The following is an 18,486-nucleotide window of genomic DNA, read 5'->3' on the forward strand; positions in this document are numbered from 1 at the left end:
TCCCTTGTGGCTCAGAGGTAAAGAATCTGCCTGCAATGCAGGAGTCGGAGGAGATGCAGGTTCGATCCCTAGATCGGGAAGATCCCCTGGAGGAGGGCATGGCAACTCACTCCGATATTCTTGCTTGGAGAATTCCATGGACAGAGGAGCCTGGTGGGCTACAGTCCATAGGGACGCAAAGAGTTGGACACAACTGAAGTGACTTAGCATAGTGTGTGAATGAGTGACGCATCCAATGTGTGAATGAGTCTCTAGATTATTTCGCACTTTATTCTTCCCTCATCTGTGACATGAGGGTGATATTCCCTCCCCCAAGACCAGGGTAGATATCTGGGTAAACTTTGTAAATGTCACTCTGGATAGCTACCAGCTCCCACTCATTCTGCACTCTGGGTTTTCTTGCTCTTGCCAGTGTTCCCCCAGGCCTGGCATTAGCCCCTGTCCTCTAATAGAAGGGCTATGCTCCCTGCCTCAAAGCTGCTAGTCCTCCAGGATTTGGATTTTTCAGGTCTGAACTTCTGAGTTCCTCCTACCCTTCATTTCATCTGGGGCTGGGCTCCTAAGACCCTGTTACTTTATCTTTATGAAAAAAACTGATCAGCATTTTCAGAAGGGGAAATAGAGCCAATTTGTAAACTTGGAAAAAAATATTTGACTTGAGCAATAAAATGGCAAATTAAAACAGCATTCTGGAGATATTTTTCACCCATAATTTAAAATGTGAAATTTAATGATCTTAATGAAAAGTTGTTACTATAAATTGCTGGTGATCATGAGGTGAAACGTGGGCTCCTGCTCTGCTTGGGAAGATCAGAGATGGATTCCTGGGGTGTTTGACTTTTCCCCCCTCTTTTCATTGTCATAAAATTACCATTTTAACCATTACATAAAATTTACCATTTTAACCATTTTTAACTGTACAGTCAGTAGCACTAAGTATAGTCACATTGTGCAACCATCACTACCATCCACCTCCAGAACTTTTTCATCTTCCCAAACTGAAACTTTGATTCCATTAAACAACTCCCTATACCTGCTTCCTCAGCCTAGCAACCATCATTCTAGTTTCTATGAATTTGACTACTTTATAGTAGTCAAACTGACATAACTCAGGGTTCATCCATGTTGTAACTGCGTCAAAATTACCTTCCTTTTTAAGGCTGAATCATATTCCTTTGTATGTATATATTATATTTTGTTTATCCACTTGTCCATCAATGGCTATTTGGGTGGTTTCCACATTTTAGCTCTTGGGAATAATGTTGCTATGATCATGGGTGCACACATATCTTTTTGAGTCCCTGCTTTCACTTCTTTTGGGTATATGCCCAGAAGTGAAATTGCTGGGTCGTATGGTAATTCTATGTTTATTTTTCAGAAAAGCTGCTATACTTTTTTTCCCCCATGGAGCTTCACCATTTTATATTCTCACCAACAATGCACACAGGTTTCAATTTCTCTATATCCTCACCAACATTCGTACTTTGTCTCTGTTTTTGCTTGTTTGTTTTATAATGGCCATTCTAATCGGTGGCTTTGGCATTGGATCTGACTCTGAGAAGATGAATAGGAGGTGAATGGGGAGGGTAGTTTGCTGGTGCATTTCAGCAGCAGCAAAGGCACATGAAAAAGCTAGAGCTTTGCCAGGGCCAGGTATGCCCAGGGACAGAGCATGGGAAAGAGACGGCAGCGGATGAGGACTGAAGGCAGCAGCCACAGCCCTGTCTCAGAGGCCTGAATCCTCTGGCTCAGAAGCTTGACTTACTTTGTTGACATAACTTATGGCACCAGAGGATGGGTTAGAAACTCTAGCACACTTTACTTATAAGCTTCGTATCTACTGTGTGACGCTCAGTAGATGTGACCAGGACAAGTTACTCTCTCTGGCTGATCCTCAGTTTCCTCTTCTGTTCCATATGGGTTGGAGAGGATTGCGATTGTACCTACAAGAGAGAGTTAATTGCTGTGATCAGGAAAGTGCTATGATGGGGATGCTTTGGGCTGACTGGAGCCAGCTGCCTTGCTGCACAGCTGACTCACCCTGGCCTGCTCTGGCCTGCCTGGCATCCAGAACTCCCAGCCCAATGGACCTTGGCTTATATCCTGTGGCTTCTCCTCCATGAGTCCCAGAGCCAAGGTGCTTAGGCTGGGAGAGAAAGAAAGTAACCCCAGGAAGGCTGGGCCCAAGAGCACCTGAGCAGCCCTGGGTCTGGTTGCAGGGCCTCCCCAGCTCATAGAATATGGTAGTGGACACAGCCACTTGTCACTCATTCCTCAAAACAGCTCCTCCAGAATGTTGCAGTCACATGTCACAGACAAGGAAATTGAAGCCAGGGTAACTCATCCGAGGCCACCAGTTAGGAAGCAGCAGGGCTAGGATTTGAAAGCGTTTCTCTGAGGATTTATGCATTTCTGGGAAGTTGGATTAGATTCATTTATTTGTTCACTAGTCATTCAAAAAATATTTGCTGAGCACATTCTCTGTGCCACATACTGCACCAGCAGTGAAGGACACACAGTCTCTGCCCCCGGGCCTTCTGTAAGGTCCCTTTCCAAGGGCTAGGAATGACCTCTTATTATGCTTCTGCTATGGAGCGTACCTAAATGGCTCATTTAATCTTTATAGCAGTCTGGAGACACAGAGATTACTGGCTTTATTTTAAAGGTAAGAAAGGTGAGAAGCGGAGGAGGAAGTGACTTGCTCAAGATTGCACGTTGGGAAGGGGCAAAGTCAATGCTTGGATGACCTGGGGTGGCTGTCCTGTGTGTGTTCCTGAGTACTGATGCCTCCGACCTTCAGCTCAGCAGGGCAGCACGGATGCTCCAAGTGCTGTGGTCATGTGCCCGCCCAGCTTGGGGCCTGTGAGTCCAGATCATGGATTAAATGCTATATTGGGATGGCAAAAGGGTGTTGGGTGGGGCCTGGAAGGAGACCCACTGATCTGGTAACCCACTTCCACCACAGACTGGATGCAGGACCCCTAGGAAAGTTCTGTTTCTGGTTTCAGTCTTGTTTTCATCAAATGGTATATGACTCTTTGCCCTGCCTCAGCCTAAAACCCTTGGGAGGATCAAAGGCGATCACAGGAGATGATATTAGACAGTCTGTAGCATGACCCCAGGCCCTGGTGGAAGGTAAGGGAGGTTGACAGGAGAGAGCTGATCATGCCTTAGGGGGGGCATATAACCTCAGTTCTTTTCTTTACCAAGCAAGATATACACACTCTTTAATGTTGAGTTTGAAATTCTTCTCCTCCAGGAAGAAATTCTTCTCCTCCTCCTCCTTCCCCAACCTACCCACCACCTGGAGTCTGGGTCAGAGACCTCCCTATCTTCTGGACCTGATCACACTGTGCAGTCACTGTTTCCCTCCACTAGACTGTCTGAGAAGGGGCCACATCTGGGTCCCAGACACCGTGCACATTGTCTGGCCAGAGTGGGTGTCATGGTGGGGGTAGGGTGGGTAATGGGGAGGAACAGAGTCCTGACTCCATCCCTGAAACACCTCCCCCACCACCCGATTTCATTCCTACCTTCCACGCTCTGGCTCCCCTTGCCTGTTCCCTCTTTCTCCTTCTCCTCACAGAGTGGAGAAGGAATGGGAGGCCGTTTGCCTAAGTCAAGACCTCCCCTGTGGGTCTCACTGGTCCCAACAGCATAAGGTGAACATTAAGAGGCCTTTGCTCTCCATCAGGCCCGGTGCAGGGTACTGGCATAAAGCAGGAAATCAGAATCAGTTCCTCAATTTATGGGGCTTCCCTGATGGCTCAGATGGTAAAGCGTTTGCCTGCAACGCGGGAGACCAGGGTTCCATCCCTGGGTCGGGAAGATTCCCCTGGAGAAGGAAATGGTAACCCATTCCAGTATTCTTGCCTGGGAAATTCCATGGACGGAGAAGCCTGGTAGGCTACAGTTGATGGGGTCGCAAAGAGTCGGCTGAGCGACTTCACTTTATTTCCTCAACAAATGACTCTAAAACTCTACCAAATGGCATCCATATTAACCACCATGAGGGGCCATTAAATCTGCCGGGCTCGCCTGGAGGAGGGATGTCTGGCAAGGCAGCAGTGAAAATGTGCAGAGCCCAGTGGAAAAGTCGGGAACCTCGCGGGCGTGCCTGCCGGGGCGCTGCGCGGGCGAAGACGCAACACACACAGCACACGGGTTCCGGCGGATCACAAACCACAAGGCCTGGGTTGCCGTGGCAGCGGTGGCTGCAGTCGGCGGCCAGCTCGCGAGGCTGGCGCCGCGGAGGAGTCCCACGGTCCGAGTCCTGCGAGGACTTCGCCGCGAGGGGGCAGGCTAGCATCATGGCCACCAAGTGGTTCACCGGCGCGCCCTTCGGGGTGCAGAGCCACAGGTGGGGTGGGGTCGGAGGTGGGTGGGGAGCGGGAAAGAGGGCCTCTGACTGGAGGGCCTATGAAAGAGGGCTGGAACCTGGGGACAGGGAGCGAAAAGGGGGGAGGGCTAGCAGTCAGAGGTGGCCGGGCGGGACTTTATATCCGCCTCCAGGCTCTGCGTTTCCCTGCCCAGAGTCCTTTAATTTTCCTATTAAGTTGTTTAAAATCCTTTCTGAAGGACCTACTATGTGCTGCTCAGAGAGACCAAGTGGCCTGTCCCATAGTAGGTCACTCAGCCAAAAAATCGTGCGTAGAATTTCAGCCCAGGTGTCTTTCTTCATTCATATGTATGATATGTATGTTGGGTATCAGTTCAGTTCAGTGGCTCAGTCATGTCTGACTCTTTGCGACTCCATGGACTGCAGCACACCAGGCTTCCCTGTCCATCAACAACTCCTGGAGCTTACTCAAACTCATGTCCACAGAGTCACTGATGCCATCCAACCATCTCATCCTCTGTTGTCTCCTTCTCCTCCTGCCTTCAGTCTTCCCCAGCATCAGGGTCTTTTCCAATGAGTCAGTTCTTCACATCAGGTGGCCAAAGTATTGGAGTTTCAGCTTCAGCATCAGTCCTTCCAATGAATATTCAGGACTGATTTCCTTTAGGATGGACTGGTTGGATCTTCTTGCAGTCCAAGGGACTCTCAAGAGTCTTCTCTAACACTGCAGTTCAAAAGCATCAATTCTTTGGTGCTCAGCTTTTTTTATAGTCCAACGCTCACATCCATACATGACCACTGGAAAAACCATAGCTTTGACTAGATGGACCTCTGTTGGCAAAGTAATATCTCTGCTTATTAATATGCTGTCTAGGTTGGTCATAACTTTTCTTCCAAGGAGCAAGCGTCTTTTAATTTCATGGCTGCAATCACCATCTGCAGTGATTTTGGAGCACCAAAAAATAAATAAATAAATAAAGTCAGCCACTGTTTCCAATGTTTCCCCATCTATTTGCCATGAAGTGATGGGACTGGATGCCATAATCTTAGTTTTCTGAATGTTGAGTTTTAAGCCAACTTTTTCACTCTCCTCTTTCACTTTCATCAAGAGGCTCTTTAGTTCTTCTTCACTTTCTGCCATAAGGGTGGTGTCATCTGCATATCTGAGGTTATTGATATTTCTCCTGGCAGTCGTGATTCCAGCTTGTGCTTCTTCCAGCCCAGCATTTCTCATGATGTACTCTGCATATAAGTTAAATAAGCAGGGTGACAGTATACAGCCTTGATGTACTCCTTTCCCTATTTGGAACCAGTCTGTTGTTCCATGTCCAGTTCTAACTGTTGCTTCTTGACCTGCATACAGATTTCTCAGGAGCATCTTGGTGTACCCAAGATATATATATATATATCTATATCTTGGGTGTACCCAAGAGATATATATATATATATATATATATATATATATATATATCTCTTGGGTGTACCATATATATATCTTGGGTATACCATATATATATATATGCACTATGCTGTGCTTAGTGGCTCAGTGGTGTCCAGTTCTTTTCGACCTCATGAACAGTAGCCTGCCCAGGCTTCTCTGTCCAGGGGATTTCCCAGGAAAGAATGCTGGAGTGGGTTGCCATTTTCTTTTCCAGTGGATCTTCCTGACCCAGGGATGGAACATGCATCTCCTGCGTTAGCAGGTGGATTCTTTACTACTGCAGCTATTGGGAAGCCCCATCTATATCTATGTTTATATCTATATCTCTATATAAATGTCACCTACTATGTGCCAGGGTCAGTTCTAGCATCTGGGAATGAAACAACAAAATAGCAAAACCCTTGCTCATGAGCTTGCCTTCTTATGGGAGAGGTGGCTGGAATGGATAATAAGCAAAAAGAAAGAAAAATATATAAAGTACTAGATAGTGATAAGGGCTATGGAAAAACAGACAGCGGGGAGGACGAGCTGGTAGGTGCTGGAGCGGGGGTGGGGTTGCACTGAGAAGGTGACTTTTGAGTGAAGGTCCTCAGCAGGGGGTAGGTGACCAGACTAGGGTGGAGTCTAGGGAGAGGGAACAGAAGTACAAAGGCCGAGAGGAGGCAGCAGCCCTGTTCATCTCATCTTTCATGGGCCAGCTCCAAAGTCACCTCCCCTGGGACACCAACTCCCTTCCTTGCCCCCTAGTCTTCCCTCATCAGGGCTGGGCGCCTTTCACTGGGTGTCTGTCCTCCCAGGTTTGATGTCTCTGCTGTTTATCCCAACCAGAAGAAGCTAAGCACCTTCACTGAAGCTCCGTACTCCAGGGTTTACTCTGTGGACGTGGTAAGTTTGCCCAGCTTCCTGACTCTGCCACGTGGTCTGGGCACTGTCCCTCTGAGTCCCCCACCATGGCAGATGAGCTCAGCTGTGAAAGGGGCATGTCTCACACCCCTCTGTGCCTCAGCCCACAGCTCAGGGCTTGGCTCAGAGCTGGGCTCTCAAGGTGTTTGATAAACACAAGACTATAATGAAAAGAGTGTGGGTTGGAACCACAGAGACAGTGGGTTCCACTGGCAGCTCTTGCACAGACTTGCCATGGGCCCTCTCTGAAGTGCAAGGGGGCTATCGACAGAGGATGTCAGGGTCACACCTTGAGTGCCAGGCTGGGGGCTGCAGGAGGGGCCCCACAGGCATTGCCTGTCCATTCTCAGGTCAGGGTGACAGCATGGCAAGGACTTGCTCTGCGGATGGACTGGTGGGTGCGCCTGGCCCCGGTCTGACTCCATTCTGGCTCAGTCCCACATAGGACCTGGGACCTATGGCTTTAAGGAGACCTGCTTCAGCAACGAGAAACTGAAGAAAGAGGTGGGCACAGGCTGGGCCAAGGCCCAGGAAGCCACCCGGCTGACCCAGCTGCCCCACTTCCAGTACCAGGCCATCATGAAAGAGAAGCGGCAGCAGGTGAGGCCCCTGGGGCCCCATCCCGCCCCGTTCCGGGCACCGGGTCCTCCCGTGCAGCCCTAGGGTGGCCTGCAGTGTCCTTCCATGCCCAGGTAGAGCTCCTCCTTTAAGGAACACACCATCCCCTGGGGTCCTGCCCACATGGACACGGGTATAAAGTTCTTACCTCTTCTCTGTTCTCCTGGGGCAGAAGGAAAAGCTGGGGCCTGGCTCCTACAACTTCAAAGACTTCCTAGAAGAGCTGCAGTCAAAACCAGGCAGCACTCGTGGGCTGCTCAGCTCTGGGGAGATTCGCTTCCGAGGACTCATTGGGGTAGGTGTTCTCATATGTGGAGTGGGAGCCCTCCCACTGTCTCCTCTGGAGTATGCACCTGGCTGGGGCTGGAAGCACCCTTTCACCTATGGTCTCCTTGCCAGGCTTGGCTAGGCTCTCCTCTGAGACCCCACAGCCCCTCTGCTTCCAGCGCCACCTCTTTGAGCCCACTGGCTGTCGTAGGGTCCTATTGTCTCCCGCACCAGACCAGGAGCTCTCTGATGGCAAGAAAGGGTCTGGTTCATCTTTGAGTCACCAACACAAAGCCAGGCACACAGTAGGCGTGCAGCAAACTCATCCATCTCTATAGCCATCTATCCAGCAAATAATGATGGAGCGCCCTCTAGTGCCACATACTGTTCTAGGCCCTGGGGTTCCAGCAGTGACAATGACAAGGTCCCTGCCCCCATGGAGCTCTGGTCCTAGTGGTAGTAACAATAGTACAAAGAAGCAAATCACATATAATCTGAGCCATGAGGGAAAATGAGACAGGGAGAGATACGAGTGATGGAGGTGCCATTTATAGGGCAGGTCTTCCCTGACTACCCTATAAATGGCACCTGGCACCCCACTCCAGTACTCTTGCCTGGAAAATCCCATAGACGGAGGAGCCTGGAAGGCTGCAGTCCATGGGGTTGTGAAGAGTCGGACACAACTGAGCGACTTCACTTTCACTTTTCACTTTCATGCATTGGAGAAGGAAATGGCAACCCACTCCAGTGTTCTTGCCTGGAGAATCCCAGGCACGGGGGAGCCTGGTGAGCTGCCGTCTATGGGGTCACACAGAGTCGGACACGACTGAAGCGACTTAGCAGCAGCAGCAGCAGCAGCAGGGAAGACCTCTGGAAGGAGGTGGCATTTGAGCCAAATCTGTGTAGGTGCTCAATGGAGACTCATGGAATCTGTGAGTCAGGGTGGAGGAGGCGAGAGCAGAGGGGTGAGGACCCAGACATGAGGACCTTTGACAAGGTGGAGGCCCCAGGTTTGATTCCAGGTGCTGCTGGAGGACAGTGGAGAAGGGCTTGATGTTGGGGGGGTGGTTGGAGGCATTCAGATAGGAGGTGATGGTGGTGAGAGGTGGGGGTGGCAGGAGGGCTGCATGGTGTCATGTGGGTAGGGATGGCCATCTCATGGGGGGAGGACACTGAGTGGGCACCGCCTCTATAAGGCAGCAAGGGCAGAGATGGGGTCACACCCACACTGCCAGCACTGCCCCCCTCCCCGGCCCCCATGCTGTGCTGGACACCCCATCCTCCTCCCTCCTCAGTGTGCCATGAGCTCTCAACACGGGGGCTTTGCTCCTGCTCTTCCCCTACCGGCAATGCTGTTCCTCCTCCCGCATCCCCTTCACCTAAGGGCTCCCTCCACCCCCCTCAGCTCTCAGCTCCGAGGTCTGACCTGACCCTGTGAGATGCCACCCTGTCCCAGGAGCCCCGACTGTGGCTGTGTTCAGTGTGTCTTTCTCCCAGAGCACAGCAGCCCCCAAGGGTGGACACATCTGCCCGGTTGATTCGTTGCAGAATTCCCTGGTCCTGGCAGCACCTGGCACATAGTAGGCACGAGGTAGGTCTTTGTGTACTAAGGGCACACCTGCCTGCTAAGTACCCATTCTCTGAAACACTCTTGATTTTTTTTTTTATAACCACTCCAGACCAGTCCTTGGAGGCTCAGAGAAGATAAATGTCTTGCCCCAGTGGGCCAAGCAGGCAAGGAGCGGGGATGTCCAACCACAAAGGCAGGGCCTTTCCTCCACATCTCTTCACCGTGAAAACTCCTATGGAGCCTGGAGATTATTCATTGCCCCCTTCAGGGGATGTACACATGCGTCCTCAGGTGCAGAAGCTGTAACTGCCCTGTAGGAGGGGGGCTGTCTGGAGGCATTGAAAAATGAGTCACTACCTTCAAATCTAAAGCAATAATAGCTGACACTAACACAGCACTCGACACGTGCTAGGCACCGTTCTAGCACCTGAGTATACTAATTAATGTAGTCCTCACAACAACCTATGAAGCAGGCACTATCATCTCCACTTTACAGACAGAAAATGAGCACGGAGAGGTTAAGTGACTGCCCTCGGTCACAGAGCTACTCAGTGGCAGAGGCAGGATTGAATCCAAGGTCTCCACGTATAACCACTGCACTTGATTCACTTGCGTTGTCCCTTGACGGTATGTGGAGGACAAGGTCTGATGTCAGAGCCCAGCCCTGTTGAAGGCAGAGGATTTGGGGGAACAGATCAGATGCTGGCTGTTTCCTCCTGGTCCTCAACACTGGGGCTTCTGGGAGGGCTGGCTGAGCAGGTGAAGGTCCCATGGCCTGTCCCTCCCTTCCGGCTGTCTCTCCTCCCCTCTGGTCCCCATATCTGCTGCTGCGGTAACTCACTAGGCCCTGCGGGATTTCTCTGAGCTGCCCTCCTGGGCTCAGGGCCAGACAGTGAGTTTCAAGGAGGGGGCACTGAGCAGGGGGAGCTCACATCCAAGGCCTGATTTTCTCACTGTCATCTTGCTGTGAGTCCTGGACTGGCCTCCTCTGGCCTCTGGTCCCTGCAGTCGTACCCCCACTGCTGGTGGGACAGGCCTACAGATGCCACCTGTACAGGCTGCTGACTTCCCCGTGGGGGCCTCCCCAGTGCCAAGGTCAAAGCTCTGGGTGCCTGCTTGAGGGCCTGTGAATCCTTCCCCAGAGAGGACAGGGCTGATGAGCCACACCCTGCAAAGTCAACGCCTTCTCTGCTGGCCTGGGATCTGCCTCCATCCCCCTCCTAGTACGCTCTGCATTCCCTGGGCTGTGGGGACACCAGGATTCCCAGCTTTGGAGTCCCTTCATCAGTTTCTCTCCTCGGCTCCTCTTTCCCAGGCCCCACCCTCCCACCACCCTCTTCCTTTTTTTTCCTCCCTTGAGACAGCATCATGCTGCTGCTAAGTCACTTCAGTCGTGTCCGACTCTGTGCGACCCCATAGACAGCAGCCCACCAGGCTCCCCCATCCCTGGGATTCTCCAGGCAAGAACACTGGAGTGGGCTGCCACTTCCTTCTCCAATGCATGAGAGTGAAAAATGAAAGTGAAGTCGCTCATTTGTGTCCGACTCTTAGCGACCCCATGGACTGTGTAGCCCACCAGGCTCCTCCATCCATGGGATTTTCCAGGCAAGAGTACTGGAGTGGGGTGCCATTGCCTTCTCCAACAGCATCATACTTGTTTTTTATTTATTTATTTTTGCTGTGCACCTTCTTAAGCACCAACCCCCATACCTCAGAATCAAGTCTGGACACCCTGCTTGGCTTTCAGGGCCATCCCACTCTCTTCTAGCGTACCTCTCCCATTGTCTCAAAGGCGCTCTTCCTGCCCCCTCTACCTGGGGGACCTGTCCCTCCCCGTTCATCTTCTGGGATCCTTCTTCTTCTTCACGGTCCAGCTGAAAAAAATTACAAGTGACAATTTCTCCATTCCCACACACCTTTCCCCCCCAGAATTAATCACTCCTGCTTAGGTTCCCAAAGGCCTGAAACAACATTCTAGCTAAAATCAGGGGCGTTTACATCAGCCCACATGTGTTACTGCACCTCTGATCCTGAAGGGTCGAAGGGAGAGGTGGCGCTTTGTTGACAGAGTGCCAGCCCTGGGCTCTTCTTGGCCTCTGAGCTCCCTGAGCAGCTGCTCTTGCTGCTTTGTTATGACCCTCACGTCTAAGTTCTCCCCAGAGGTCATGATGCTCACTGTCTGGGAAACAGTAGAGGATCAGAAAGATCACACATGGATTTAGAAGGTAAAACCCTTGCACTGGCGCTAGTGGTAAAGAACTCACCTGCCAATGCTGGGGATGTAAGAGGCCTGGGCTTGATCCCTGGGTCTCGAAGATCCCCTGGAGAAAGAAACAGCAGCCCACCCCAGTATTCTTGCCTTAGACAGGAAGAGTGGCAGTAACAGCACTCCCCACTCCCAGCAAGGGCAGGATAAGGCTCTTTGTGTTAGATGGGGAGACTCAGGCTAGCCACGCAGCTGGAAGGGGCAGAGATGGGGTCTGAACTAGTCCCTTTTGTCAGCACCAAGGAACTGGTAGGTTGCAGTCCATGGGGCTGTACAGAGGTCAGACACGACTGCAGCGACTTAGCACACACACCCCTTTCCAGAGGGGGGACCTTGGACACAAGGTTTCCCTCTCTGAGACTCAGTTTCCCCATCCGTTGATTGCAGTGGCACTGATCCGATCTCATCAGGTTGCTTCTAGGGCCAAGATGTTAAGGCTTGTAAAGCACCTAATACTTGATGCCAGGACCCACCTTCCTACTTTGGGGCTTTTCTCCTGAACACACCTGGAAACCCTGGGTCCTGGAAGAAGGCAAAGAGCAGTCTTGCTCCTCTGAGGGTGAACAAATCTGATGCCCTCTGTGGCCTGACTCTCCCAGCAAAGCTCCCTGTTCTCTCTGCCTGGCTTAGTTCTGGGCTACTTTCTGGGAGGTTCCAGGGGCTGGAGGGAGGCAGGGCTGAGCCATCATCTGTGGAGCAGCAGCGACTCCATGTGGCTAAAAGATGCAATGCAGCAGCAAACATCCTGCCAGATCTTTACCCAAAGATGGCCCCTCTCTCACCCACCTACCCACCCGTCTACCCACCTACCCTGCAGGGTGGCTCTCTTCATTACACCTAGAAAGGCCATACCTCTGACCCTGGCAGTTGTTGCAGCCAGGGTCATTCCGACCCAAATGTTCATTCCACCCATGACCAGTTCTCAACCTCTCTTACCTGTTTCTCCACCACTTCCCGCTCCCCCAACCCCCTCTGTCAAGATAGCCACCCGACTCTGACTACCAGATATTGGCATGTGCTATGGGCTGAGAATGTGCAGGAGGCTCTAAAGACATTATTTCCTTTCATTTTCATTACGCTGGAAGAAAGTACCACTGTCCCTGTGCTTACAATATGGACCATGAGGCTAAGGAGGGTCTTTTAAGTGGCATGCCCAAGATCACTCAGCTAGGAAGCAGAGGGGCCAGGATTCGAACCTGGGACTCCAGATACCTCCAGGTCACAGCACTGTTCACAGAACAGTGGAAAACCCATTCATGTTAACGCAGGGCTACGACACTGGGGTATGTATAATGGATGGGATTTCTGAGATCACCAAAGCAAGTGGCTGTCTGGGGATAGGGGAAGGATAGCTTCATTCTCAAGAGAGACGACATTTGAGCTGACTTTGCAGGACTAGAATCTTCCAAGGTCAAGAAGACAGGAAGGGTGGCAGTAACGGCACAAGCAAGCAAAGGCAGGGAGTTTGGCAGACTGCGTATGTTTGAGGACCAGCAAGAACCTCACTTTAGCTGAAGTGTCAGACCTAGGAAGGGAGCTGTGAGGGATAAGTTGGACAGACTAGTGGGGCCTCAGGGAAGAATCTGAGCTTTTTTCTTTCTTATTTTTTGTGGCTGTGCTGAGTCTTTGCTGTGTGCAGGCTCTCTGGTTGTGGTATTCAGGCCTCTCACTGCAGCGGCTTCTCTTGCCGTGGAGCACAGGCTCCAGGGGCACGGGCTTCGGCAGTCGCAGCCCAAGGACTCCGTAGTTGCGGTGCACAGACTTAGTTGCTGCGCAGCATGTGGGATCTTCCGGGACCAGGGATGGAACCCGCGTCCCCTGCACTGGCAGGTGAATTCTCATCCGCTGTGCCACCAGGGAAGTCTCGAGAATCTGAATTTCGGAACTGAAGTCCTGAGCGGTGGCAGAGGCCCGCAGGCCCGCAGTGCTGTGTGTTTCTGGAAGGCAGTTAACATGCAGGGTCTCTGACAATCCCGTTCCCCTCTGGGGGGCATCTCTCCCTCAGGTGCACACAGTAGCACAAGGAGTGGGACTAATGGCCTTTGTATCCCTCCCCCACCCCCAGAACTACTATCCAGGGCCTGGAAATTATGGGGAGAAGGGCAACCCATTCACGAAGCTGGAGGAGAGTGCCTGGAACCGGTCTCACTCCGAGGGCCTCATGTGCAGAATGGCCAACAAGCCGCCCCCCTTGGCTCATCAGGTATCCCCCTCCCCTGGCCAGGCCTCACCCAGCTTCCTGTACAGCCCTGGGTGGGGGGAGTCCCAGGGCAGATGGGGAACCTGAGGCCCCAAGAGGGTGATGTACCTGTAGGGATTGTCCTCTGTGTTCTGTTCCAGGGGAGTGGTCTGGCACCGGGCACGTACACCTTTAAAAGTGGCATTGAAGTGTGCCTGGCAAAAATCACGGGCACCCGTGGCCCCTACGACATTTTCTCTGGTGACCGAAGCAAGCCCCAGCCTTACGGACATTACTCTGTGCAGGTGTGTGCCAGACGGGCTGTGCCTTCCCCGGCAGGAAGACCAGCCTCGCTCATCCACAGCACCTTGTGTGCCAGGCTCTGCGAGGGGGAGGTGGGGGAACAGGGGGCCCTCCCCATATCCTGCTCACTCCCCACTCCCAGCAACGGAGGGATAAGGCTCTTTGTGCTAGATGGGGAGATTGAGGCTAGCCACGCAGCTGGAAGAGGCAGAGCCGGGATTTGAACCCCGGGATGCTGTCTGGCTTCACCACCAGTCCCTTCTTGTCTGCACCAGCGTGAACTACAGAGGAGGTGCAAGTGGTCACAGTGCCAGGCCTGGAGGCCACCAGGCCTGCTGAGACCTGGATGGTGCAGCCTGGGTGTCCTGCTGTTTTACAAACACTTGCAGCCACCGCAGACCCAGCTAAGCTGTCTGGGTTAGTGGCAGAGAACTGGAGGGTCAAGAGAAGAAACTGAGGTAGAATTTTAGCTTGGTGCAACCATTTCCTGCACCCACCAAATCCTGTTATGTGATTCCCTAGCACCCTGGGCTTTGCTTTCATAGCAACTGGAAGAATCTGCCTGCATTGCAGGAGACACAGCTTCTATCCCTGGGTTGGGAAGATCCTCTAGAGAAGGGAATGGCAACCCCCTCCAGTATTCTTGCCTGGAGAATTCCATGGACAGAGGGGCCTGGCGGGTTGCAGTCCATGGGATCACAAAGAGTTTGACACGACTAAGTGACTAACACTTTCACTTTATCTAACTCCCGTTACGCATGTAACTCATGTGTACCTTGGTCCAGGTAATTGTCTAGCTGCAGGGGAACCTCCCCCTGTGGTACTTACATTTTAATGCAAAAAGAAACACAATCACAAGTGAAAACTAGGCAGAGTGTTAGCAGGAGGTGGAGCCTATGATCAAGGCATCAGGAGCGCTAGGACATGAGGGGTGGTGGGTGGTGGTGAAATGCTGATATACTTTTGGCCCCTCCCTGCAACCTGGCTTCTCCCTGTGGCCTCCCAGTCCTCCTGATGACCAGCTAATAAGGTGTCCTGCACAGCATAGGGTCCTTGGACCCTTCTCAGGCCCTACAGCCAATGCCCAGTCCACAGGATAAGATTTTGTGTTATTGAAAAAATAGGCATTTTCAAGAGCAGTTTTAGGTTCACAGCAAAACTGAGCAGAAAGTACAGGTTCTCATATGTCCTCTGCACCCCCTACATGCACAGCCCCCTACTATCAGTAATCCACACCAGAGGGGAATATTTGTTACAGACAATGAGTCTACATGGACACATTATCACCTGAAGTCCATAGCTTATGTTAGGGTTCACTCTTGGTGTTGTGTGTTCTATGGGTTTAGATAAATGTATAATAACACATATCCACCATTATAGTGTCATACAGAGTAGTTCCACTGCCCTAAGAATCCTGAGTGTTCCCCCATCACACTGGTTTGTATGTATTTGGACTATCGTTCCTGCTTAGAATAAATGTCAGTAAATGTCCACGAAGCAAGTGGAAGAAGTAGATGAAGGCAAGCTGGGCTGCAGGGTGTAGCACACAGGAGGGGCTGTTAGAGACCCCCACCTGCCTGCCCCGCCACCGGCTGGACCCCCTGCTTGTCTCTGTGGGGAGGCTCTGGAAGCACAGACCTTGCTTTTCTTGGCATAACAGATCTCTTTTATCCCCCTCTGTTTCTCAGAAAAAAAGACCCAGGGAACTGACGAATTTCCAGAGCTTCGTGGAGGAGCTTAACCTGCATCACAATAAGAGGCGTGGAGTTTTTTCAAAAGTTCCTCGCAACCCGCAAACCCCTACAGAAAGAATCTACTGGACCACCCTTAGCCAGTGCCCCCGAAAACTAGTCAGTGTCCCCGCAGTGGCCTTCCTTCCCTCTTTTCTTGGAAGGGGACTCCCTATGCAGAGGCAGGGTGGGATGGAGGTGGCTGTTTCAGGGGAAAGCCCAGGTTTGGGTCCCAGACTCACCTAGTTCCCAATCCTGGTCTGGTACTCACTGGTCTCAATGGGTCAGTCTCTCTCACTCTCTGAGCTTTGGTTTACACACTTGTCCCGTGAGAGTGACCAGGTGGCTGTGAGAATTCAATGAGGTTAGTACTAGAGTCTCTAGCAAGGAGCCTGGCAGCCGGGAAGTGCTCAGCGGGCATTTCTGCCCCTCTCTCCCCTGCAGAGAGGATGAGGGGAAATCTGGAGGTGGGCTGAGTGTAAGAAGCACGCACCTGTTCCGTTCAGAGGAGTGGTGGGCTCCTCTCTGAGGGCTCAGCAGCCAGTGATCTGAGTAGCTTCTGGACTTTAGTTGACCCCCACGCATGGTCTGCCCCCCATAGATCGCTGAGGGCTTGGGAAGGTGAGGGGGTGGAGAGGAATGAACAAGGGTACCAACACTTCCTGAATACCTGCTCTGGGCCAGGCAACTTTCAGCCTCCTTGAGGAAGGGATTGTCTTTTACATTTCATGAAAGAAAACTGAGGCCCAGAGATCAGAAGGGATTTGCCCAGGCTCCCAGCAAAGGGGAAAAGGAGCTGGGAGTGGAGCCCAGCTCAACTAGCTCCAAAGTCTGAGTGGCTTCCGCTCCCCAGGCTGGGTTCTGGAACACCTCTCTGGACCCTGCCAGACCCGGAGGGCCCCCACCCCGGGAATCTGGAAAGAGGTGTCAGGCTGATGGGCAGGGACAGAGCGGGTAGCAGTGGTCATGAGGGCACCGCAGGGCCCCTTCACCCCTAGAGAATGGGCTCCAGGTGAGTTGGGGGTAGCTGGGTGCCTCCCAGTATTCTTGGCTCCAGGCCCAGGGCTGCCAGGTAGGTGAGGTCACCTGCCCTGGCCCCAGGCTGACCAGCGCCTGCCCTCTCAAGCTTCCGGCCTTCATTCCTCTCTCCTAGGCTACATCTGGTCCTGGTATGTGGCTTCCTCCAGAGAAGGAGTGCAAACGCACCAGCCAGCCTCCCTTCCTGCTGTCCTCCAAGCGGACAGGCTCGAAGGCCTACCAGGTGATCATAGGAAACTGGGCGAGTAGGTCTTTGTGGGGGGCACACGGTGAGGGGCAGGGAACCCTCTCCAGGCAGCCCTGGAAACTGATGCTCCGAGGGAGTGGATCCCACCTGCTTTTCCCACCAGGTTGGTGACTAACACGTACCCCCGCTGTCTCATTGCTCTAAGGCAGTGGTTTTTCAAACTTGGGTGGGCATTAGCATCACCTGGAGGGCTTCCTAAAATACAGATGGCTGGGCTGCAAACCAGAGCTTCTGATTCAGTAAGCCTGGAGCGGGGCCCAGGAACATGCATTTCTAATGAGTTCTCAGGCCATGCTGATAGTGCTTGTTCCAGGGACCAGTTGGAGAACCACTGTGCTAATGGACATCACCCAGAACCATCACACTCTTATTTTCCAGGGGAATGCTCCCTCCATTGTCTTTGTGTTTGTCTTGGGGCCTCAGGGATACCTGAGGGAGTTGGCCCATTTCTCGTCTCCGGTTAAGCAAGGGCCCTCCTGACCCTTCTCCCCTCCCCACCAGTGGCAGCCGCCCCGCGTGTAAGATGTCATTGTCAGCTTGTTGGTGTTCCTGTAAGACAGCCACACTCTTGAGCTCGTGTGCCGGCCTTCTGCATTTGCTAGATGGCATTGAGTATTCTGTTTCTCATTCCTGCCCTTCACTTTCCAAGCCCGCCTTTTCCTGTGGTCTGATAACCATAAAGAAATGAGCACGAGTCCTAAATGAGTAGCTCCACGACAGGTCACAAAATGGACTCATTGTGCAATGGTCCCCCAGAGGGTTGAAGAACGTTTTCAGCCCCCCAGGGCCACCCCCTCAACCTCTGTCCCCATCAGGTGGTTCCTGTCCTGACTTCCATTAGCACAGGTTAGTTTTGCCTGTTTCCAAACAGCTGGGTATTTTTTTTAAATCAGTCAAGATCTTTTAATAGACAGTGCAAACTATAATTTCCTCTGAATATAAATGTATGCACATGTTTCCAATAAATTACCTATCACTTATCACAAATGGCAACAAGGACCTTAGAGCCATGTTAGAAAAATGTCTAGCGGGAATTTAACAACCTCACGTGCTCTCAAGAGAACACTGTCCATTTCAAATTAGCGTCACAAACTCCAAAAAGACTGGGGGAGTGGGAGTGAGGAGTGGGCCAGAGTGGGAAACACAGGGGCCAGTACACAGGTGACAGACAGAAATATAGCTCTCAAGGAAACCAAAATCAGACGCATTATTACAGTTTAGGACAAGGAAAAGCCTTGGTTTTAGGAAAAAAAAACAACAACCCAGGGCTTCTCTGGCCCAGAACAGCTTCCTGAAACTGACATGGTTGCTGCTCCCGCGTGGATGGCGCCACCCCCTGCCCCTCCGCTCTCTGCAGCTGTGTATTTTTAAGCTGTGTATTTCTCCAGGTTTCCCTGGGAACATCTTGCCACTAAGCTCTTCCTGCCCCATCTCGCATCCCCAGACCCCAGTTCTCCCCCTTCTGCTCCACCTTTTCATCTCCCAGTGATATCTCGGCCCCCGTGTGCCAGTACCCCCTGCCCTATTCTGTTCTTGTGAGGTCGAGCCAGTCAAGGCCCCACGTCTTCCTTTTCTCACCTCCAGC

The 18,486-nt window shown here is 52.0% G+C and overlaps 1 protein-coding gene across 1 annotated transcript in view; it reads left to right on the top strand.

Moving 5' to 3' along the window:
- The first annotated feature begins 2,637 nt into the window (after positions 1-2,637).
- The window catches only part of CIMAP2 (ciliary microtubule associated protein 2), a 33,547-nt gene continuing 17,698 nt past the window's right edge, over positions 2,638-18,486 (top strand). Inside the window, exons 1-8 of the mRNA XM_086390120.1 lie at positions 2,638-4,360; positions 6,578-6,665; positions 7,119-7,283; positions 7,474-7,596; positions 13,470-13,607; positions 13,745-13,888; positions 15,575-15,736; positions 16,770-16,877. Of these exons, the coding sequence (XP_086246246.1) occupies positions 4,050-4,360; positions 6,578-6,665; positions 7,119-7,283; positions 7,474-7,596; positions 13,470-13,607; positions 13,745-13,888; positions 15,575-15,736; positions 16,770-16,877 (1,239 nt within the window). The 5' untranslated portion in view covers positions 2,638-4,049. The remainder of the gene's footprint in view (positions 4,361-6,577; positions 6,666-7,118; positions 7,284-7,473; positions 7,597-13,469; positions 13,608-13,744; positions 13,889-15,574; positions 15,737-16,769; positions 16,878-18,486) is intronic.

The sequence above is a fragment of the Bos grunniens genome, chromosome 3 (genome assembly GCF_055505025.1).
Source record: "Bos grunniens cultivar Pamir isolate PY7600 chromosome 3, Bosgru_T2T1.0, whole genome shotgun sequence".
In the NCBI taxonomy this organism is placed as follows: Eukaryota; Metazoa; Chordata; class Mammalia; order Artiodactyla; family Bovidae; genus Bos; species Bos grunniens.